This window comes from Microtus oregoni, unplaced genomic scaffold, assembly GCF_018167655.1.
Source record: "Microtus oregoni isolate MIOR12 unplaced genomic scaffold, Mior012 000031F_ref0000149, whole genome shotgun sequence".
NCBI lineage: Eukaryota > Metazoa > Chordata > Mammalia > Rodentia > Cricetidae > Microtus > Microtus oregoni.
This window is the reverse complement of record NW_024543090.1, coordinates 27,652,890-27,678,305: the sequence shown is the minus strand read 5'-3', so window position 1 is coordinate 27,678,305 and position 25,416 is coordinate 27,652,890. Positions and strand designations below refer to the sequence as shown.

Sequence of the window (25,416 nt, the reverse complement as noted above, 5' to 3'; positions counted from 1 at the left end):
TCACAGAATGGCATTTCCCCCAGGAGAGAGGCCACACCTCTACAGCCCTGTCTCCAGTGTTGCAGGACCCACATGGAGCTCCTGTCTCCTCAGGTCAGAGGCCATACCCCCTCTCTCCATTGGCATCCTAACCCTGCTATCTCAGGATTTGTGCAGAGTTCCTGTCAACTACAATCCCTGTTGTCTCTTGTCCCCTAACCCTACTATCTTCAGGCCTAGCCCCTCCAGCCAGGCACCCCCTCTCTGCTAACTCAAGCAAATGCCTGCTGATGAAGTCAGAAGTCACAGTGTAACTTAGCCTAGCTAGGATCACCTCAGTTACCTCACATTCAAATCAGGACCGAGTAACCCCAATTGAACTTAAAACCTCAACTAACTGATCCAGAACCAGCCAAACCCCAATAACAGCAAGCAGAGATTCAAACATCCGCTCAACGTAGGTGCATCTGAAACCCATGCCAAAGGCTAGAGCTATTGAAAGGTGTGTAAGCCAATATAAAAACCCAAGATTAGAATGGGGAGATTGCTCAATGGGTAGAGTGCTTGCTGCACAAACACTGCTGGGAGTTAGAGCCCTAGAACTGACATAAAATCCAGATGGGAGTGGTGGCCCACTGTAATCCCAGCATGTGAGAGGCCAAGATAAGACATTCTGGGAGCAAGTTGGCTAGTCAGAGCAACTGAAATGATGAGCTCTGTGTTTAGCAAGGGCCTCTGCCTCAACAGTATACAAGTTGGAGCAATCTCCGACCTTCATATTCATACATAAACACGCATCTGCACACATATGGGAACACCTACACACACACACACACACACACACACACACACACACACACACACACACAGTCCCAAATAGAAGCTGTTTAGACAAAACTCCAGAAAAATAATTGAGAAAACGTATGTTCTAAAAATTTACAAAGGGCATGGATTAAACTCTCGTAGGAATTTAAAGAAAACTGTTATAAAGTACTGAATGAATTCCAAAAGCATACACACAAATACGTGCTGAATTTAGGAAGTCAGTTCAGGATATGAGATAAAATTCAATGAAAAAATAAAATTGCTGAAAAAGAAAAACAAAATGAAGTAAGCTGGAAATGAAGGGTTCTACAAGGGAAAGAGAGAGTGTAGGGCAAGTCTTGCTAGGGTATCTGGAGGGCAGAGGAACAGCAGGCCTGAATGACAGAACTGGATTATCCAAACGGAGAGAATGGATTCTTAGCCAGGGAGCACCCAGAAGTCTCCCAAAAGATACAGACCATTGCCGTCACTCTTGGTTGCCAACCAGAATGAGGCAGTAAAACCCTCGTGCTGATGGCACCTCATAGATTTGTTCATAGAACATAGAAAAATGCTGAAAGTGAGCAGGAAGTTTCCTCCCTCTGACTCATGTTTCTAGTGCTAGAAGGTGCTGGAAAGTGTTGTGTAGCATCTTGGGGGAGAAAAATCATCAGTGATCTTACCCAGCTTTAGATTATGTGTGCAACAACACTTACCTGCCCAGAAACACGTGCCAGCTGGTATGAGGGTATTCTGGGGTTACCAATCATTTTTCGGCTGATTTGAGATCTGCTCCATATGAAGGAATTCACAGTGGATGCTGTAAACCCAGCTAAAAGTTAGGGAGGTCACTGACTCTGGAGTGCACCTGATGCTGAAGCCTTAGTAAATTGGACATGTAGTTAATCTGCCTTGTGGATATTTGCTTAAGCCCATAGACTCCTGCAACTCTTGGCCTCTTCTTGCAGCAGGTGACTGCCAAAACTGGCACTCAGCTGACCGAGGTGCTGAGGATAAGTGACTATTGAGTGCTCAGCCCCAAATAGGGCACCTGTGTCCCCACCTTCAAGTCCCAGCAGCACTGCAGAAGAGAAGGTGGAGAGACTGGGAGAGTCAGAGACTGGGGAGCCGTGCTGTGAAACACTTTCTTCTAGAAATGACCTGGCGTGGCAAGCACAAACAGACTCCCACAGGCACGCAGAAAAGGAAAACAGCAGTGTGGAGGGGGCTAACCAGGAAGAGGGGGTCAGGAGGAGCTGAGGAATAAGAGAGGGAATGGGGTGTGAGTATAATCACGGTTCCTTGCATACAGGTGTACAATGGCCGAAAGTCAAACATGAATATAAAAGAGAAATCAATACATTTCAGGGCTTCTTCTGGTGACCAGAAAGACTTCCCCATATATTATGGAAATCAAAACCAAACGTTCCATCTTTTAGCTTTCATTAAGGATGTTATCTACTTTTGATAATGTTCCGACTAGTTTTGGGGAGTTGAAACAGACAAGACCCACATATGAGGCAGGTTCTTGCTTATACATGCATATGTACACACATACATACATGCATGCATGCATATACACATACATATATATGTGTGCGTGCACACACATATAATGCATACACACATACATGTGCACATGCATATACATGCATACACACATACACACATATAGTATACATGCACACATGCATACACACACACATACATACATACAGGGCAGCTTTCAGTAGGTGAATCTGTTTATTTGAAGAGAATTGTAAGAGCGGTGGGGCTGCGTCCTGCCACCTGGCTAGCTTTATCCGAAATAATTACACAGAAACTGTATTCTTTTGAACACTGCCTGGCCCATTAGTTCTAGCCTCCTATTGGCTAATTCTTACATCTTGATTAACCCATTTCTAATAATCTGAGTAGCACCATAAGATGGTGGCTTCCCAGGGAGATTCTTAACCTGCATCTGCCTCAGAGAGGAGAATTATGGCAACTGCTTTTTTTGTTGTTATTGACAAGGAACTATGTATCATGCTGTTTTTGCCCAAATCACATTTTTTTGAAGAGTGGCCATATTTGAAGTTTGGGAAATTGAGTCTTAGGTGAAGAAATCGGAATGAATTTTGAGGGTTCTATTAGTCCGTTATTTGTGCAGATTTTGCTGGTGAGACCCACTCAATTCAAGGTTATGTGAAACTCAGAAATGAAAATTATTATTCATGGAAAAGATGATCACAAAACTCTGACAGTTTTTAAAAAGCTCTGGGTCCACAATGTAGTTTTCTAAAGAACCCGAGCCAGTTGAAACTTGTTTTAATTACATGTTAATAAACAAATAAGCTATCATGAGAGCTAAATACAATTTAGATACTTGGTCTAAGGACCAACCTGCACAAGGTTGTTGTCTCAGTGAAACCCAGGCTTCCAGGCTGCCATTTAGCACTGGCTCTCTGGGAAGGCCCACAGAATGACCAAATAGAGGTTTGTTTTTTTTTTTTTCCTTTTTTACTAATTAGGAAGTGGTAAGGAGAGGTTAGAGAAAGGTTTCATTCTGATTTTGAAATATGAGCAGCCTGACTGGTCAAGTCGTCAGGCTACTTGATTCCCAGCTGCAACTGCATCTATTGTTTGAAAAGGAAACCAGCATTCCAGGAAGGGACAAAGCCCTTGCAAGAAATCTCTTCAGCATCAGAAGGTGGCCTAGACAGAGGATGGGACCCCTCTCTCCACTATGCTTTCGATCTTACGTCTTAGATGAAGACGCCCAGCTCAGTGTTGCGGTGTGGTGGTGGCACTCTAAGACATCTGGCCAAGAGGGAGGATCAAGTCATTAGCGATGTGTCCTTGAAGGGGACTGGAGAAGAGAATTGCTTTCACACACTCCTACTGTCCTCTGCCACCACAGACTGAAAATATCTGCACCAACCGATTTTGGCCAGAAATCGCCAAAGCTATGAGCCAAAGAGCCAAACCACATTTTATTTATTTATTTGGTATCGAGTTTTCAGTACAGCAATAACATACTGACCAAGATGGCACTGTATAGAACTCCTGGTGTAGCTGGTCTCTCCTTACCCTCTGCCTTTATTTTTCCAAACTGCTTTTTTGGCTTCTGGTTTAAAAACGTACTTGTTGCTTCTAAGACAGTAAGCTTGTAAGATGCCAGTCTTACTTCTGACTCTGACCTGGGCCCAGATGTTTCTGCCCCATCCTCCCTTTTTATCCTTCCCTTGTCTCTTTTCCTTCTTCCTTCCTTTCTTTCCCCAGTGTTCACTCTGTTTCCCTATGTCTTTCTACTCATTACTTCTGCAAACGAAGCACATTTGTCTGTCGTGTAGATGTACATGAATCTGATAGTTACGTCTTGTGAAGTGTCCATAAAAATCAATTCTGTTTTCTCTTTCTATATCTAGAAAGCTCTCACCCTGAGTGTGCATGTTCTGCTTGAAATAATGAAATGAGTCGATTTTGTTGATTTGGAAGGAGCAGGCCCTTACTTAATTGGAACTAAAAATAAACCAAAACAAACCAAAATACCAAAAAGCTAGGACCGTTTTCTGGCTAATTAGAGCAATCTATGAGCTGCCTTTGAGTCAAATCAAGACACGAGTCATAGGCACCTGGAAGGAATCTCAGCACACAGGGCAAGGAAAGCTCAGGTTTCTTTGGGGTGTGCTATACAGGACCCCAAATACTTACTATGAATATAGAAAATTGACTAACTTTAGTCATGAAACCAAAATAGTGGCATCTTAACTCAATGTGGCAGTTTACAGTAAGCAAGAAGAGAAATGTGGAGTTTATCATTTTATAGTTGTAAACAGCCATTTTAATAAACTCTAAGAATAAAAATAGGTACTTTGAAATATTTTTTCTTCATTTTACTTATTTATTTTTAAAACAGTCTTTTTCCCATTTCACATACCAATCCCAGTTCCCACCCCTTCCCCTCCTCCCACTCCCTCCAGCTTCTCCCCCACCTTACCACCCCCCCCCCATCCACTTCTCAGAGAAGGTAAGGCTTCCCACTGGGAGTCAACAAAGTCTGTTGCATCACTTTGAGGCATGATATAGTCCCTTGACCCTGTATCTAGGCTTAGCAAGGTATCCCTCCACAGAGAATGGGCTACAAAAAGTCAGCTCATGCACTCGGTCTCACTGCCAGTGACCCCACAGACTGCCCAAGCCACACAACTGTCCCCCACATTCAGAGGGCCTGGTTTGGTAGTATTCAGGTTCCCCCACTGCCATTTTGGAGTCAGTGAGTTCCCACTAGCTCAGGGTTTCTGTGGGTGTCCCCGTCATGGTCTTGACCCCTTGCTCATATTAAGGGAAAAAAATCCCTTGGCTCTCGTGGGCTCTGTTCTTGTTGGTCAGTGTAGACACTCCTGCTTTAAAATGCTTAATGGATTTCCATCTTCTCTTGTTGCAGTTTATTTTCTCCCAGCACATATCCTGCATGTGCAACAGCATGCTGTCAAGAAGGGAAGGACAGCGCACTGCATATCGGCAGTCGGGTGGTGACTTAATGCTAGGGGCTCCCGGAGCGAGTTTGCAGGGAGTCTAAAGAGGCTTGCTTCCTTTCCAGGGACTGTCGTCTGTGAGGCACCTAACAACAAGTTAGACAAGTTCTCCGGAGTCCTCTCGTGGAAGGACAGCAAGCACACTCTCAGCAACCAGAAGATAATCCTGAGAGGCTGCGTCCTGAGGAACACCAGCTGGTGCTTTGGAATGGTTCTTTTTGCAGGTACAGTGAGTAAACCAGGGCCATCTCTGCGCCGTCCCTTCCTGGAGTCATTTCAGTGGAGTGCATAGTTCTCGATGGATGTGGATGTTCACAGAGATCTTCTTATTTTTTTTTAATTTCTTTTTTATTGGTTTTATTGAGCTCTTCATTTTTCTCTGCTCCCATCCCTGCCTCTCCTCTCCCCTTCAATCCTCCCCCAAAGTCCCCATGCTCCCAATTTACTCAGGAGATCTTGTCTTTTTCTACTTTCCATGTAGATTAGATCCATGCATGTCTCTCTTAGGGTCCTCATTGTTGTCTGGGTTCTCACAGAGTTCTTATTGAGTGCCAAGTGCTGACTCTGAGTTCACCCCAGAATGTGGTATCCTAGAAGAGATAGCACTGCTCTGAGTATAGTTCATGTGGTCCCAGCATGTGGGAACCACTGATACCTTGAATTCATTCTTAAGGATGCTGAAGCCTTCAGTATGTGGCGGTATCTACACACCTACTGCTCAGTTTCTTTCTCTTTAGCCTTATCATATGTGTCTGTTAGTCTATGCAATAACTTGCCCTTAAAACCAGAGTGATTTGAAAGAAGGCACCTCCTTCACTCTGCTGCTCACATTGGTTGTCACTGGAAAAGGTCAGGAGGCTCTTTTGAGAAAGCCTTCTAGGAGAGCAATCATATCTGTTTGTCACCAGGGCAGATGGGTCTGAAGGCTGTGCTTGATGGGACTAGGATGGATGGATGGATGGATGGTAAAAGGTGCCATTGTCTTCTTTCTTTATGTTTGTTCCTCTCATGCAATAAATCTGTACCTTAGTCTCCCCTCCTACTCCTTGCAGCTCCCCCTCCTCCAAATCCACTGATCCTCCATTTCCCTTCAGAAAAGAGCAGGCCTTCTAGGAACATCACATGGCCTAAGATGCAATAAGACTAAGCACAAACCCTCATATCAAGGGTAGACCAGGCAACCCAGTAGGAGTAAAACGTCCCTAAGAGCAGGTTAAAGAGTTAGAGACAACCCCGATCCCACGGTCAGAAGTCCCATAAGCACCGCAAGCTAAACAAACACAGCGTGTGTGTAGAGGAAACAATGCAGACCCGTGCAGGCTCTGCAATTGATGCTTCACTCCTCTGAGCCCCCATGAGCCTAACTCTGTGGACTGTGTTCTCCCAGTGCCCTTGTTCCTTCTGGCTCCTACAATCCTTCCTTTCTCTCTTCTGTAGGGTTCTCTGATTTCAACCTAAAGTTTGTCTGTGGGTTTCTGCATCTGCTCCTATCAGCTGCCAGAGGAAGCCTCTCTGGTGACACCTGGGCTAGGCACCAACCTATGAGTATAGCAGAATATCATTAGGGATCGTTTCATTGATTTTTCTCCCCACCAGCTGTGTTTAGTTCTGCCCTAGGTCTCTGGACCATCTAACTTCTGGTTCTGGGCCATAAGGCAGTGTTCAGCATGGGCTCCCTCACTAAACATGGTCCTCAAGTTAGACCCTCCCACAAGCTCTGAGCCACCATTACCCCATCACATTTTGCAGGAAAGACAGGTAGGTTGTGGGTCATAGGTTTTGGGCCTGGATTGATGTCTCACTTCCACCACTGGGAGCCTAGCCAGGTTACAGAAGATGGCTGGTTCAGGCTCTGTATTCTCTATTACTAAGGGTCCTCATTAGGGTCACCCTCAGAGGTTCCAGGAAGTTTTCACTGCTCTAGGTTTCCACATCACCCTTAAGTGCCCACCTATTCCCCATACTCTCTTCTCCCATACCCTCCCCCCGATCGGATTCCTCCTTTTCCCATCCCCAACCACCCCCATTCCATCCACAAAATCTATTCTATTTCCACATTCTAAGGAGATCCATGTGTCCCACCAGAACCCTTGTTACTTAGCCTCTCTGGATCTGCGGGTTTTAGCATGATTATCCTTTATTTAACAGCAAAATATCCACTTACAAGCGAGTACATATCATATTTCTCTTTCTGGGTTTGGGTCGTCTCACTCAGGCTGATTTTCTTCTAGCTACAGCTTTGCCAGCAAGTTTCATGATGTCATTTTTTAAAATAGCTGAGTAATGCGCCCTTGTGTAAATGTCACATCCTCTTCAGTTGAGGGACACTAGGCTGTTTCCAGTTTTTGGCTGTTATAAATAAAGCCTCCGTGAACATAGCTGAACAAATGTCCTTGTGGTAGAATGGGGGTCTTTTGTTTATCCACTGTTTTTGATTTCTTTGTGTCTGTGAGTCTGAGGTAACATTCTCCTCCTGAGGAACAATAGCACAAGTCGACAAAGCCACCCAAATTGGACTAGTAGCTTCATTTTCTAGTCCTTGATTAAAAAAAAAATCCTACTTATTGTGACACCAAATTAAGATGTGTTCTGTTTCTGCTGATTGTATGTGTAATTGAAATTGGATTATTTTTCTTAACTGAGTTTCCTTAGCAACAACAAATGCTTATTAAAGACTCAATGCATCCCAGAACTAGAAAAAAAAAATGCTTCTAAATACCCTTAGCTGTGTGCGTGGGTGCTGCTTTTGCTCCCAGGGCAATGCCATGTGTAAAGACCCAGCAAATCTCTAGAAATGAGGTAGAATCAAGCTTTTGTCTGAGGCTGAATTGTAGTTTCATCAGATTTTTTTCTTTTTAATGAGGTTAAGTAAGTCTATGGTTATTTATGTCATATTTCCATTTTCTTGCAGAGAAAAAAGGCCAAGCTTACCCATATATTTCTTTTACTTTAAGCTTAAAAGCATGGAGATTTCAGAGCAGTCTCCCCATCTGAAGGTCTCCCTGTAAACATTCTCTTGATTTGATGTCTGTTATCACTGAAGTGGAGATGCCTCGTCCTAGGGATGGGCTGTCATTCAAAAGTTTGTTACATCTGTATGATCTTGTTCAAAATGACTAGTTCAAGGCTCTAGTTCAACTGAGTCATATTGCTTGTCCTAGGACAACTGTTAAGAGTCAGTCTTGAGAGCTGTTGAGGGGCCAAGGTTTTCATAAAAATGTCTCTGTAGGAAAACCCTCTTATATGAATGGAAGGAGTTGAGTTGAACAGAAGTCCACAGACTAGGGATCAGTCAGATCAGGCAGCGAATCCTTTCTCTAAGACTTCCTGGGCTCCTCCCTGTGTGGATCACAGGATAATATTAGCACACTAGAATACCTTGCTGAGGTACAATGCATGATGTGTATGGAAGATGATACTTGTTGATATCTTTTCCATGCCTGCTTCTCAATTCTTTTACCAACAATTCAGAACACACTAACATCTCTATGGGCAGAGCTGGGAAAATGGAACTATTCTCTGTATTTTGGTGGAGGAGAAAAGGAGCTCTCTGTTCTTTTGTGATGACTCCCAGATGTTCACTTTTAGATGGCGTTTGTCAGGTAGATGTTTGTAAAGCAGACAATGTTTGCATTGACTTTAGTTAAGAGAGACCTTAGTCAGAATACTAGCAAGCAGAGAAAGTCAGGATTGTTCTTGTCCACATCAGAGTTGAACAGATAGGTACCCCAAGTCCCTAAGTCTTGACTTAGGAAACAAGTCTCAGGCAGTACTTAGATCTTGTGAAAATAGAATCTAAAATGAACTATCAACTCTTCTTTTTATATTTAAACCCCACTTATACATCCTGTTTAGGAGGTGCAAAGATGGACTTCAGAGTGATGGTTTATTTGACAAACTTATTATTCATAAGGTTAATACACATTGACATCTGGTCATGCTTCCCTGCTGGTGGCTGTCCTCAGGAGGGGAACAAAGCTTGTTTCTGAGAGAAGGGGCCGTACTCACTCAAGGAGTCTGTAGGCCCAGTGCCATCCTGGTGTATATAAAGTCCCTGCTGTGCTGGCCACCACTCATATTCTTGTAGGGGTCTTATCTCTTCATTTTCCAACCTCTTGCCTTGCAGGCTCATCTCTGTGGGGGTATTCACAGCTTCCCTTAATTTTTGTTTTTTGTTTTGGTGAGTCTTGAAAAAAATCAAAAGGAGGAAAACAATTAAACTCTAGGTATTTATTCACCAAATCTACATCCCTATGTAGTTAGTTCAGATTCATTGGGTTCTTTTAACATAAGATTACTCTTGTTAAGGCTGAAAACTTAGAGCTCCTACCTTTAGGATTCAATAAATAATACACCTTCCCCTTAGGGCCAATAATAATACACCATCACTTTGTCTTAGGTGGAGAAACAGTTTGATTGTTACTAAGCTCTCTTGCCATATTAGTCAACATGCCCCTACCCATACTTTATGGAGTTTCTACATAAACTTTTCTATAATTATTCTTATTTGGTGATTCCTGTTAGGATCCTGAATGAGGTACAGAATTAAATATACATTGATTTATTGTCTCATGTAGTTTACAAATATTAATTTAGAGCGAGAGCTTTCAAGTTAGATATGTCAAGATTCAAGTTCTGTCTCTGGGCTTATAGGATAAGAAGTCTCAGGAAAGTTAAATTCTTGACTTGCAAGAACTTATTTGTCACCTTATAAGCATTAGGGGACTCTGCCTTCTCCAGGAATGAACCCCTGACAGGTTATTTAATCCCTACTGCTCTGTCTTAAACACATGTACATAGGAGCAACTCTAGTGGACTCAACAAATTATATATATAACACATATGTGATATATATATATATATATATATATATATATATATATATATATATGTAGTAATAGGGGCGGCGGGGCTGCGTTCCCAGCACCCCGGCCGCCTGCTCGGCTAGCTTATGCCCCAAAATAATTACACAGACACTGTATTCTTTTAAGCACTGCTTGGCCCTTTAGCTCTAGCACTTACAGGCTAATTCTCACATCCCGATCAACCCATCTCTAATAATCTGTGAGAACCGGTCTTACCGGGAAGATTCTAGCCTAGTCCATCCTGGGTCGGAGCTTCATGCAGGGAGCGGGGCATGGCGTCTCTGCTGAGGCGTCTGCTCCGGAGAGCAGAGCTGTCGAGACTCTGAGCTCACTTCCTCTTCCTCCCAGCATTTTGTTCTGTTTACTCCTCCCACCTATCCTCTAACCAATAAAATGGGCCAGGGCAGTGCCTTTATTAGCCAATGACCTTCCTCCATCATTTCCCCTTTTTCGGTTTAAACAAAAAAAAGGCTTTAACATAGCAAAATTACATATAACAAAACAGTTATCAAGTAAAAGTTACAATAATCTTTATCATAACTAAGGAAAACTATAACTATAACTAACTATTCTTAACTCCATCAAAGACTCCAGAAAGATATAATATTACCTAAGTAAACAAGAACTAAGAAACTTCAAACTCTAGAAATGACAAAGACATCTCGCTGCCTGGACAGTCACCCAAAGTTCTTTTGTACCGTTGGGGCATCCATCTTCAGCCTTCAGGCCCATGGTATCCAGCAGACATTTCCATAAAGCAGGAAAATTCAAAGTCAGTTCAGTCACTATCTGTTGTGTCCTGCAGAATATCTCGCAGACTCTTTCATGAATCAGGAACCCCGAAAGATCATCTCACCTTAGGCAAGTTCAGTAGTCCCCTCTCTGCGGGTTCTCTGTGTCCAGTTTATGCAATAGTCCAGGCAAGAGCAGTTTCTTGCTCAAATGGCTATCAAACTCCATAAGGATCCTCTTCGATGCCCATCTTCCTCTTGAAGTACATTGGTGCTGCCAGGAGCAGTGTCTCATTGTCATGAAAAGTCCTTAGTTATTAAAACATTTAAAATGCCATATTCTATAATCTTTAAAAAATATGAAGAATGCCTATCTAAAATATATCTACGCACATCTAGAAAATATTAACTAACATGACTACAAACTTGACTATTATTTATGATTATCCATCAACAACCTATATTTCCTAATTATACATTACATTTTTAAATGAACTACACAATCACAATACCTTAATCAAAATCAGAAACACTTATATATATATATATATATAACAAAATTGACCTTAAATCTCTATCAATAAAGCAAAATCTATACTAATGCAAATTATTCATATCTATATCATATCCCCCTTTTAATGTAAAAGAACATTTATAAACATTTTTTGGGAATATGGGCACAGTTATTTCTCTCCAAACTGCTTCCTGCTGAATGGGGCGTCGTTAATTAGGTCTTTCATGGTATAACCTGTGTGCTAGTTTCATCTCAGTTGGCAGTTGAGTGAAGCAATTTGTTGAAGGCGTTCACACCAACCCTTCAGGAGGGCGTGGTCCACCATACCAAATCGGAATAGAAGAAATGAACAGGGTCTCATCCTCTGTGAAAACAAAATAAGAAACTCCTTTCCAAAGCATCATGTCCTTAGATCCAAATTTCAAATTCAAGGCATTTTCAAAATATCTATGTTGGATTAGTTCAGCAGCATTTATAAATAAATATCTTTTAGCAGCTGTTGCTCCTTCCTCAGCATTCAAACAATTCAAAGAGAGCATAATAGCATACAGTATCAAGATTCTCTGTGTATTTTCCATCTTTGTGCAGCTTTGTTTTAACCTCTATTTCGTTTATTTTTACTTTTAACTTTTTGCTTTTTGAGACAGGTTCTCTGTATCTTTGACCTGAAGTAACTCTGTAGACCAGGCTGTCTTTGAACCCTATCTCGAGTAAGGCAGAGCACGAGATGGGTTGAATGTATAGGGCCAGAGGGACAAATAGGAAAATTAAAGCCATATGTAGCCAATATCGCAATGAATTTATGGGGTTGTGACCTATTACAACAATGGAATACCGAAAATAACATTCCTGCTAAATCTAGAGCCTATATTTCTGAGAATAATATTAAAAGATATTACAAACGGAGAAAACTGGCCATTCGGGCTGTACAAGAACAAGCAATTGATGTCCCTTCAGAGATACCAACAGCCTTGCCTCTAAAATGGTTGACTGAGAAACCAATATGGACAAAGCAATGGCCTTTAGCTGAGGAAAAGTTACAGGCTTTAGAACAGCTGGTACAAGAACAATTAGATGCTGGACATATAGAAGAATCTACCAGCCCTTGGAATTCTCCTGTATTTGTGGTTAAGAAAAAATCAGGTAAATGGAGAATGGTGACAGATCTCAGGGCCATCAACAAGGTTATTCAACCTATGGGTCCTCTGCAATCTGGAATTCCTTTGCCCTCTTTATTAACAAAAGGATGGCCTCTCATAGTTATTGATTTAAAGGATTGTTTTTTCACTATACCTTTGCAAAAAGAAGATAGAGAAAAATTTGCCTTCACAGTGCCTACTTATAACAATTCTCAACCTTCGAGGAGGTACCACTGGACCGTCCTCCCCCAGGGTATGTTAAATAGCCCCTCCCTGTGCCAATATTTTGTGAACCAACCATTGCAAATAATACGCAAGAAATTTCCCAAATCTATAGTATACCATTACATGGACGACATCTTGTTATCCGATTCAAACATGGATACCTTGAACAGACTGTTTGAAGAAATAAAGATACTTTTACCTAAATGGGGATTGCAAATCGCTCCTGAAAAGATTCAGAAGGGAGATTCTGTTAATTATTTGGGTTATAAAATAGGTTTGCAAAAAATTAAGACACAAAAAGCACAAATTAGGAGAGATCGCCTACGGACTCTTAATGACTTTCAAAGACTGTTAGGAGATATTTCCAGTCTACGACCAGCTATTGGAATAACACCTGATCTAATAATTCATTTGAACAAAACCTTGGATGGTGATAAAGATTTAAACAGTCCCAGAGAATTAACAGCTGAAGCAGAAAAGGAACTGACAATGATTGAGGAAAAATTACAACAGGCACATGTGGACAGGGTGAATCCAGAGCTCGATTGTATTCTCGTCATACTACCATCCAAAATTTCTCCTACAGGAATTTTAATGCAGAGAGATGATATTATTTTGGAATGGATCTTTTTACCACATAAACCAAGTAAGAAACTGAAAACTTATGTGGAAAAAGTCTCTGAGTTAATTATAAAAGGCAAGCTGAGACTTCGTCAACTAGCAGGCATAGACCCAGCAGAAATTATAGTGCCTTTCACTGCTGATGAACTAAAGAAATTATGGGAAGATAATGAACCATGGCAAAGAGCTTGTGCTAATTTTTTGGGAGACATTAATAACAACTATCCAAAAAGCAAGCGGCTTAACTTCATAAAGAGAACTTCTTGGATTCTTCCTCGAATCGTCCGTGATGCTCCAATAACTGGAGCCCGTACATTCTATACTGATGCCAATAAATCAGGGAAGGCAGGTTACAAATCAGAAGACTTGGATAAGGTGGAACAAAGTCCGTATACTTCTGTCCAGAAGGCGGAATTATATGCCATTCTTATGGTGCTAAGGGATTTTAAAGAACCTATTAATATAGTTACAGATTCACAATACGCAGAAAGAGTTATTTTACATATTGAAACTGCTGAATTTATACCTGATGATACTGAACTAACCTCATTGTTCCTCCAGGTTCAAGATTTGATCAGGAACAGGCTTTGCCCTATGTACATAACACACATCCGATCCCATACGGGTCTGCCAGGTCCTCTAGCACAAGGTAATGCAGAAATTGATCAATTATTGATTGGTAGTGTGCTACAAGCCTCTGAATTTCATAAAAAACATCATGTTAATAGCAAAGGTTTGAAGAAAGAGTTTTCAATTACATGGCAACAAGCTAAGGAGATTGTAAAGAAATGCCCTACTTGCTCTTTCTATAACCAAACGCCACTGCCTGCAGGGGCTAATCCAAAGGGCACCCAAAGGAATGAAATCTGGCAGATGGATATGTTCCACTTTGCAGAATTTGGCAAATTAAAATATGTACACCACACCATAGACACGTATTCAGGTTTTCAATGGGCTACTGCCCTGAGCTCAGAAAAGGCTGATTCAGTAATCACACATTTATTGGAAGTTATGGCCATCATGGGTATACCTGCGCAAATAAAGACAGATAATGGTCCAGCATATGTATCTAAGAAAATGAAACGCTTTTTTGATTATTATAATATAAAACACATTACAGGTATACCAAATAATCCTACAGGTCAGGCAGTTATAGAAAGATCAAATCGTACTATAAAGGATATGCTGAACAAACAGAAAGGGACTGAAAATACCCCCAGAAATAGATTACATAATGCTTTATTAACCTTGAATTTTCTTAACGCTAATGAGAAAGGAACGACAGCAGCAGAAAGACATTGGATAATGGAAAAGTCTGCTGAACTAAATCAACCGATTTATTTCAAAGATGTGCTGACCTCTCAGTGGAAGCCAGGAGATGTGCTACGTTGGGGAAGGGGTTTTGCTCTTGTTTCCACAGGAGAAGAAAAATTGTGGATGCCATCAAAATTAATAAAGTTTCGATTTGAAGAGGAGAAACCTCTTGGAAAGGAGAAATGACAACTCATCCACAACGATGATATTCATACAGGTGGTAAGAAAAACATATAGAATGGGGGCAGGGTTCTGTTCTTATCTCCACAGGAAAACACTCATCTTTGAGAAATTCAAGGGACCCTGGATGTTTGGATACTGACAGATGGAAAAATACCTGCCCAATAGGAAATATCAAGACAACTGAATGGGTTGTGTAAGTAATATTAAACCATATTTCTAAATTTATAAAGCTGGTTTTGAAGTTGGACTCTGGCTCAGTCCCTCTCCAATTCCAAGCCTGTTAGTAAGAGAAAAACCCAGAGTTTCTGGAGTTTCTGTCTCATGTCAAGAGCCATGATATGGGACAGAAAGAAATATGAGTTTAGAAAACATCTTTGCTTTTCTTCATATCTATCATACTTTTCATTGAATATATCTATCATGTCTTTCATTGAATATATATATATATGTCTATATATGTCTATATGATTAATGTTTAAGTTTTTCATAATGAACAATGAGTTTTTCCTGAAGTGACATTTGAAGTTTCCAGGAAGAAGATGGGGCCCCATAACAACAACTCCACCTGGTTGATATGACGTCATGATACTGATAGCGCTACTACAAGACCTGCTTTGGGTACCAGCTGCACAAGACAGTTCCAACTTGGTTAGCTGAAATGGTGCACATCTTATACAACATTTTGGCCAGACCTGCACGAAAATACTCAGAGACTATTTGCAATTTTAAAAGACATTATCTTGAAATTTAACCATCATTTTACTTTCACAGGATCCCCCAGAAAGAACGTCGCCCCTATGACAGCTGGAAGTAATTCTAGAGAACGACGTCCCCTCTCCCAGTAAAGTTTGCCCTTGGGTTTAGGGACATCATTTAGGGGTTGATTATAATTAGTATATGATTGAGGGTTGGGAGAGGAATTTTATAAGCTCAGGGATCATTTTGAAAAAAAAAAAGAGGGATGATGGGATAATAGACAAATATATTGGTATAGATTCTTGTATATTGATACAAAGTTAAATTATATTGACTATTGTACGCATGCATGTTTCTACCTCTGTTTAAAACATTTTTATGTATTGACATATATTGTATTGATATATATATTGTATATATTTACCATATTGCAGTGTACATTTCTACCTCTGATTAAGATACTTATATAATATTTGTGTATTGATATATATTTACCTACTGCAATGTATATTTGTACATTGTTTATATTTGGAGGTCATTGTCCTCATTTGTTTCACAGTCGTTTATTGTCTTATTCTTTAAGTTAGATAGATATTGAGAATTATATAGACTAATTGTCATCTAAGTTTGTCATTTATAATTAGACTAATCAGGTTCTTTAGATATATAGAGATTATACTCAGTATAGATAGATAATCTTCAACCTCTTCAAAGAGCTGTAGAAAATGGCCTTTAATCTAACTCAGAGTTTCGTGATAGTGAGACACAATTGCTCCTGGCAACACCGCTCTATTCCCGAGAAAATTTTGAGCACCAAAAACACTCCACCTGGAGCCTTTCTATTTGGCAGAACTGGCCTTTGGGCAAAGAAATGCCCATACCTCAACCACTGACACAGACACAGAGCATGCATCAATGGATAAAACAGGACTGTCATATCCTGCCAAGACAGGGTAAGATAGTTTTGAAAAGTTCCTTGCCTTTAATAATGGTATGTCAGTTATGTTAGGCCTTAGCCAAAATTGGTTGACTCAACGTTGCAAACGAGACTTTGGGTGATTGCCCAGGTAGTCAGTTGTCTCTGTCAATTGTTGCACATTTTGGATATATCTCGTTTGTTGAGTAGTGTTTATTCCCTTCTCAGATCTTTGACTGAGTTGAAGATTATATAATTGTAGTTACTCTTTACATTATTTGGACTTCTTGAGATAGAATGTTTAGCAAAGCTTTTGTTCTCAATATTGTTTGTTGTATTTATTATTTGTTGTTATTGTATGTAGTTGTATTTGGTTTAGTTCTGTCTTATTTAGACAAAAAGGGGAGATGTAGGGATAAGTCCCGCCCCTTAAGGGGCGTGTTCGCCTTGGGCTAATGTCTGCCTATAAATTTGGCGAGCAAGCTCCGAGCTCTCGCTTCTGCTTTCCTGGTCTCCGCGGGAACGGTGGTTCTGTAAGTCTATTTCTACATTAAAGCTATATATATATTTTTACACTCTGTCTGCATTCGTTTACGCCGCTACATATATATATATATATATATATATATATATATATATGTAATTAAAGATGAAGAGGCAGTGAATGTGAGAGAAAGCAAGAGACTTAGGAAGAGTTGTGGGGGAGGAGAAGTAGAAATGATGTAAATACAATATGCTTACAGGAAATTATCAAAATAAAATAAAAGTACATTTTCACATTACCTAAAATATAAGAAATATTAAATTTTTGGGAAATTTAATTATTTACTGAATGCCAAGTACATGCTAGACACTCTATATTGCCTAAGGTAATGATTGATTGACTAGGGGTTAAATGTAGGAAAAAGCCAAATGTATTCCCTTTACTCATATGGTTGTCAGTCCTGTAGGATAGAAATGATATGACATTGTCAATATGCTACTCCCACATAATTATGATGGTGATTATATCATGTCAAACAGAGATGAGTGCTGATTAGAAGAACATGCATCACAGTAGTAGAATTATAAAGGAAGAATGTGATTAGATCTTGACTTTGGGTAAAACTTTCCTGAGCTGAGATTTATAGACAAACAAAAATGGAGGGTCAGGAAAGTGGAAGAAAGTAGAGAGTATAAGGAAGGCAAAGAGCTAACTGCCTTAAAGGCAAGCCATGGGTCAAGGTGTTGTGGTGTGAGTGAGGTCAGAAACCTTCAGTGTTCTGACGGGGAGCAGAAAACACAGGAGATGCTCATGGGGATGTGACTGGAGGTGGTGGAACAGCTGGGCTGTGCAGACCTTGTGGTGTATGTGTAAAAGTTTGGTCCTTATCCCAAGAGTGTTTAAGAGGCAGAATATATTAAATATTTTAAATAAATACATGGGAAGGATGGAATCTTGCCTGTAGTATGTATAGTGTTTGTAAATGGACAGTAGGTCCTGAAATGAGTGCACAATTGGGGTTTGAGATGCAGGGAAATAATGATCAGCATTCAGGGCATTCATGGAGCCCAGTAATGAGACTTTTGCAGTTAGGAGATGATGATATTTAGACCAAGATAGGGACTATGGGACAAGAGAAGAGGAATGTCAGAAACTTCTTAGAAAGTTGAATTAAGAGGCTTTATTGACCAGATTGAGGATGAGTCATATTATCAACTATGATTCTGTATTTAATTGTTGCTGTTGTTTTATTCTATGTTTAAGGAATCATTTCAATTTCCTCTACTTGTTAAGATTAGCTTTGGGTCCTGATGATTATTTTAGAGATTAGTCCATGGGTTGCTGAGAAAACATGTATTCTGCACTGTTGAGATGGAATATTCTGCAGATGTCTGTTAAGTCCATTTGATCTACGATGCCATTTAACTCAGACATTCCTCTGTTTATTTTTGGTTGTGAGCCTAGCCTTTAATGACTGAGCCATCTCTCCAGCCTTATTTATATTTTGTCAGGATGGCCTGTAAGTTGGTAAGAGTAGGGAATTAAGGTCACCCTCTACTATTTGGTTGAACTTAATCTGTGACTTTATATCTAGTGCTTTTTGTTTAATGAAATTGGGTGTTCTGTGTTCAGGACATGTATGTTCAGAATCATAGTATCCTCTTTATGGGGTTTCTCCTTAATCAATATGAAATTACTTTATCTTTTCTCACTAGTTTGGATTTGAGGTTTATTTTGTTAGACATTGGAACAGTAACACCTGGTTGTTTTATGGATTTCTGTTGGCTGGAATATATTTCCCATCTTTTAGCCCTAAAGTAGTTTATGCCTTTTGTGGTAGGCTTCTTTCTAAAAGGTAGAAAACAGAAGATTCCTGCTTTTTGAGCCAGTCTACTAGTCTGTGCCCTTTGATTGGGGGAATTTGTAACACTCAGAGTTTTTATTGAAAGGTATGTATTGATACCTGCCATTAGATTGTTTTTGTTTCAAAATCGTTACTTTTTTTTTTTTACAGGTCCTGACACTAAACTAATGCAGAACAGTGGCAAGACAAAGTTTAAAAGGACAAGCATTGACAGATTGATGAATACCCTAGTCCTGTGGGTAAGTTTCTCACAGGTTAATGAGCAACCCTTGTGCTGTGGATTAAGAGGTTGAGGCACATTTTAGTACTCTGGGTGAGTAATTTGCCAGTTGAGCAGTACTCAAGTACTCTGGGTGATTCACTGACAGGTTGAGTAGAGTCTAGTACTCTGGGAGACTCATTGGCAGGTTGAGTAGTACTCTAGTACTCTGGGAGAGCCACTGACAGGTTGAGTAAAATCTAGTACTCTGGGAGAGTCCCTGGCAGGGTGATGCACTCTCTGGTTCTGTGGGAGAGTCCCTGGGAGGGTGATGAGTGCTCTCGTGGCATGGGTGTGTCACTGTGATCGAATTGGGCAATGCCAGAAGTCATTGCTATCTTAATATATTTAATTTGCTTTTCTGAGAATTCATTCAGAAGTCTGAACTCTTTTTGAAACTTGCATTTGTCAATTTTATACTTAAGGCTCAGTTTACTCACTTTTATTTCCTAGATCAAAATAAATTTTCAGCCAGTGGTAGAAGTTAGTGTGAGAGATAGCCTAGTTTTTATAAAAGGCCTTTGTCTTCAAGGATTTGTGTTTGGAAAGCTAACTCACTTTTGAGATAAGAAAATTTTATCTTTGCTCAAATCCTCTCTACATAGTGTGGATAATGGTATCTATCTATCTATCTATCTATCTATCTATCTATCTATCTATCATTATTATCATCATCATCACTTATCATCTATTATAGGGTAAAGTCACTCTCTCAAAGGCTGGTATTGTCCTCCATTTCCATGGTTGTAAATAGGATGATTTTCTCGGGACTTAAAAGCCAAATTTTTTCTTAAGTTGGGCATTTAATGCCAAACATTATAATTTCAATTGTTTAAAGTATTTCCATTCAATTAATTTATAATACCAACTGTTAAAAGGAGAAGATACCAAAAAAAAAGGAGAAGCTACAGTGATGTAGATACCAAATTGGTAGGGTATAGGGGACACACAATTTTTCTCTCATATCTAGTTTTTCTAATATATCTTCAGTAAGGGTTTCTTCAACTTTGTCTTCATATTCTATTTTATTCATGAGAATGAAGAAGAAAACAGCTAAAGACCTCAGGAAAAGTCTTTATTGGAGAAAAATTTGACACATTCCTACTTTGTACATCCACTTCTGCCTCAAGAGTGACTAGTGTGAGCCTCTGACATAGAGGAACTCTTAGCAGAACAAATCTCCCCAGATTCATTTTTAGGACACCACATTTGTGTCCTTAATCTGTGAGACTGAGGGTTTAGATTCACTGATGACTTCCTTGCCTCTGATTGATGTACTTCTAAAATGTTTGCTTTTCTAATTCTGATAGTAATGGTGATGTTAAAATCTGGTACCCATTTTTGCCTTATCTCCTACTTATTTCAAAGATTTCAAACACAAAGTATCTACATCACAAGGTGTTTCAGCTCATCCTATTTTCTGCTGTCCCCGTGTAAGGATTTGTGGGCAGATCCACAGCAAAGAGCTCCAAGTGTGAGGTGGTGAGAGGGAGCACCAGTCGGGGTAGTAGTTGCTCATATTGTTGCTGTTATCAAACACCTGACAAAAGTCATTTAAAAAAGGAATTCAGCTTGGTTCACAGCTCTGGGGATGCAGCCATTCATGGTGGTGAAGACGTGGCAGAAGGAGCAGGAGGCAGCTGGTCACGTGACACACACTGTTAGGGAGCAGAGAGATGCTGGCACTCAGCTTGCTCTCTCATTTAAGCAGTCTGGGAACAACTGGTGGTGGGTTGTCGCTGCCCACATGTAGGTGGGTCGTCCCTCTTCAATTAATAGAGTCTAGATCATCTAGAGTTAGCTACAGGCTTGTTTCCATGTTGATCCTAAAGTCTATCAATCACACTATCAATTGAGGTGAATCATTACAGTACATTATAGCTGGACAGCAGATGTGCCCTGGGACCTCTAGGGCACCTCTAGGGACTTCAAGCCTTGGACCTAAAGCATTGAAACGTGATTTTTCTGAGTAAGGGTTTGTAGCTGCCTTTGTGATAGGGGTCAATCTGCAGCATAGTCTTTTCTGTGCTTATTCTTTTGTTTTTAATCTGTGAATATTCGTATCTGCCTTAGTGAGAGCGGAGAAAATGCATGTCATATTTTAGCCATATGAAATTTATTCATATGCTTTATTTTAAGTAAGAAAAGGTTTTTATAATTTGATTTTCAAATGATAGTTTCTTATGGGAAATTGATTTGTAGCTACATTGTGTTGATTTGACAAATTTAGGGTTCACGTTAACCTTCACTTCTATACTTCTATTCTTGTTTCAGATTTTTGGATTTCTGGTATGCTTGGGAATTATTCTTGCAATAGGAAATTCAATCTGGGAGAGTAAAATTGGAGACCAGTTCAGAACTTTCCTCTTTCGGAGCGAAGGCGAGAAGAGTTCCTTATTCTCAGGATTCTTAACTTTCTGGTCATACGTTATCATCCTCAACACACTTGTGCCCATTTCGTTATATGTGAGGTGAGCGTTTACACTGCAATGGAATCACTTTATCACTCCCCCTCTGTGTGATCTGCTGCGTGTGTTAGGAATGAGGTGACTTTGCTCTTTAATTCTGTTTAACCCGTACTTTTTAAAAAATCACAATGAATGTATTTTATTTTCTCCTTCATTAGTAAGGTTTCTTAGAAATGCATTTCTTTGGAACATGTAAATTGCGCTACTCTCTTGCAATCTGATTGATAAAATTTAGCTGGTCTAAGATAAGAAAAAGAAAACCTGGGATATTTTGAGATGTGGTCCCCTGTCATTGGTCTGCTGCAGGTGCCAGGAGACAGGTGCTCCTGCCTATCACTCATTAGCCCTGTAATGATGGGAAAATTACCTTATTATTGGCAGCCATTATAAATACAGAAAGGACTCACAGTAAGGTGGTAGTCCTTGGCCATTGTTAGGTAAGTATAGTTCATCTTTCCCACTGTCCTGATCTACAATTTCTAGATCTAGTCCCACAAAGCGTTATTAAAATTGTCTGTCATTGTCTGTATCTGCCTTCATCTTTCTTGTGTTTGTGTTCTCTCTTTCTCTGTGTGAGTGTATGTTTGCTCCCTATGTATGTGTTTTCTTTCTCCAAACATATGCATGTTTTCCTCCCTGCTTCCACCTCCCATTTCTCCATGCAGATGTGTGTGTGCGTGTGTGTGTGTGTGTGTGTGTGTGTGAATGAGTGTGCTCTATGAGACTTAGATAGATCTACCCCAAGACATCCTCCAATTCTTCCAAGACTGAGTCAGCCAGTACCAGAGATCCTGGAGCCGAGCTAGGACTTGGTTGGTTGTCAGTCCTTGCCATCAGGACTTTAACAACATACAAAACCCCCAGCTCCGAATCTCCACTAATTATGACTAACCTCTTTTTTCTCTTTCCAAAAACTGAGCTTCAGTGAAACAAGGGAAGTTATGAAGAAAATTCACTCTTGTTTTGGATAGAGGTCAGGAAGCTGAAATGTCAAGTGATGGGAAATTGACTTGAAGTCGAGGCATGTGGCCACAGCACCACAAATCACTCCGGGCCTTCTGTAGCTGTGGGCAGCCTGAGCCCTGTGTGATCTGTATTCTGCTGGCTCATCTTTGATACCGAGACTCTCTCGTGCTTGAACCCCATTACAAAGCCAGTAGTAAAGGCTGCTCTTTCCCATAAAAGCTATATTAACTTTGTAGCTTTCCTCTCGTGTGCTAATAACCAATGTGACAGAGGTGTACCATCCGCACATGCGCACAGTGCCTTACCATCTGCACATGCGTACAGTGCCTTACCATCTGTGTATGCGTAGTTTATGCCCTTGTGGAGGACACAGGCTCTTTGTATCGTCTTTCTTGTACTGCTTTGGTAGTTTTCATTTAATGTTTTGAGAGGTAGTTTTGTTTTGTTTTTGTTTTTGTTTTTTTAAACACAGCTAGATTCCCAGGTTAGCATCCCTTTTATTTTTAAGGATACTTTTAGTAAGTAGTTGTTAGCCAAAAACCATACTTATAATATTTGCAGCCCAGGTTTTTGATGTTAGCATTGGTAATAATATCCCCGGCCTTCATGAAAGTACTTGGCTTCTTTTTGTCTTGTATTTGTCAAATATGTGCTGCTCTAGAAAATGAGGACATTAAAAATAATTGATTTCTGAATTCCTTTGTATCCAAATCATAGCACTTACCTTTAGATACTGTTCTATGTATATGTGTTTACATTTATTTGATGTTGGCCCAGCACTTTGCTTTCACAACCTTCTTCTGCATCGTGTTTTCTGATTTCAAAACCATTCTCGGTGCTCTATAATGTAACATGAATATGAGGCCTTGCCACATTCCATAGATGGCCTTGCTTCCTTTTTCAAAGTTTTGCATAAGGAGCGTCACATACGTTATCTAGTTTATGTGTCCCCCCCCCCCCCCCCGGATCTTCTCAAAAGGCTCTGTTGAAATGGGGAGTTTATTTAGTCAGAATTACATAACTAATTGCATAGTCAGAATGAAGATCTGAAGGTCTAAATCCAAACAGCTGGCCCCTGCACCCTGTTTTCTCTGTCTCTAAACCGTGTGGGATTTGGGACTGGTGATGATGAAAAGCTGAGACTTCCCTCGTGCTGAATAACTGTGATCTCAACCCAATGGGAAGAGTGGTCCAAGAAATTTCAAGCTGTTTGGTCCTAAGTGCTTAAACACCGTGATGCAGGACCAGAGAACTGCCGGGTGTCTCTGTGATGAGGGCTGAAGGCATCCACAAAAACCTCTATGAGGCTTTTGGATAGGTACAATACATAAACCAGTGCCAGATGGCGAGAGTTCGTGATTCACTTTGAACAGTTAACAGTTCCAGGTGAGCAAAGACATTTATTTTGAAAAAGATATTTCCATGCTGTCAGTGTGTTTATGCATTAAGAAAGGCCCAGTCACAGGGTGTGAGTATGTGTGTGTGTGTGTGTGTGTGGTGTGAAGGAGAGGGCTGCATGTTGTACTGTCTCCCTCCTAGACCCTCTTTTCCCAAGCCAAACGGAGACCCACATTCTCGACAGGCGATTTTAAGGCCCCAGAATGTGAGGGATTTTTGCAGCTTTCCATTGGCTTGTACTGCAGCATGGGAGAAACTCGGAGATGACCTTGTCTCATACCACCCTTAGCTGGAAGTGTAGATGCTCCCAGTGTACTTGAAGAACTGGATGTACAGCGTTCAGGACACAAGGAAGATGTGCGCATCACCCAGCTTTCTTCAAGTGCAGATGAGAAAAAAAAGATAAGAAATAAACTATAGATGCTGCTATTATCAGTACAGTTTTATGTTCCTCTGAAAGCTCTTGTTAATATATAAAGACATGAATTTAAATCCGGTGAGCAAAGACAGGAAGCTCAAACTAAAATAAACCTATCCAGAAAAAAAAAATAACGCATGCAAGTGATTATGAACCTGGGCATCCAAAATAATTCCCACCACTGCCGGAATTCATCTAAGCTTCTAATAATGTGAGTGATGTCTCTCTCTCTCTCTCTCTCTCTCTCTCTCTCTCTCTCTCTCTCTCTGTGTGTGTGTGTGTGTGTGTGTGTGTGTGTGAGAGAGAGAGAGAGAGAGAGAGAGAGAGAGAGAGAGAGAGAGAGATTTTCAAGCTTTCATTTAGGTCAATAATAATTTAAAAACTTCTCCTATCAGTAAAATTACATAATGTCCAGGAACAAATCTGTTCAGGTGTGGTGTGGAACTATATAAAAACAAAGGAAAACTGAATAAAATCACTTTATGTCATCAATAGAAGTGCTTTTCAAAATGAAATTCCTAGGAAAATGTATCTTTTTTTTTATTGAAGTTGCACTTAGTTTTATGAAAGCAGTGAACAATTTAGCACAAACCTTAGAGAAGCCCTCCATAAAGTCTCCTAAAGAGCCGTGCCTCATTTTGTCACAATCTGGCATTAGAGATGACAACTTTGGACTAAGACCCTTGTCTGCAAACTTTGCCTTTCTGGAGCTTGAATATATAAGTTATTACTGGAATGCAAGAAAGGAAGTGGGAAACCCTGTTTTTAGTCAAGATTCATCACGTTTTGCTCGCTACTTAATAGAGATTTACTGCTGGCTTATTTGCAAAACAAAACCCGATCAATATCTTAGAATGCATTTCTTCCAGCTAGATGTATGCCAAACTTCAGTAAGGGTTTGTTCACTCTGAGACGCAGATGGAGTTTCAAATTAACATGTCATACAAAACTCTCCACTGGGCTTGATTCAACATCGAGAACCACAGGCCATTGCTTGAGGTTTCCTGATGAGGCAGCCATTTTGCCTTATGATGCTTGTGAGGAAATCACTTGGA

At 40.3% G+C, this 25,416-nt stretch overlaps 1 protein-coding gene across 1 annotated transcript in view; it reads left to right on the top strand.

Moving 5' to 3' along the window:
* The window catches only part of Atp8b4 (ATPase phospholipid transporting 8B4 (putative)), a 151,978-nt gene that overhangs the window by 48,213 nt on the left and 78,349 nt on the right, over positions 1-25,416 (top strand). The window contains exons 9-11 of the mRNA XM_041679239.1: positions 5,366-5,524; positions 19,003-19,091; positions 21,386-21,582. Of these exons, the coding sequence (XP_041535173.1) occupies positions 5,366-5,524; positions 19,003-19,091; positions 21,386-21,582 (445 nt within the window). The remainder of the gene's footprint in view (positions 1-5,365; positions 5,525-19,002; positions 19,092-21,385; positions 21,583-25,416) is intronic.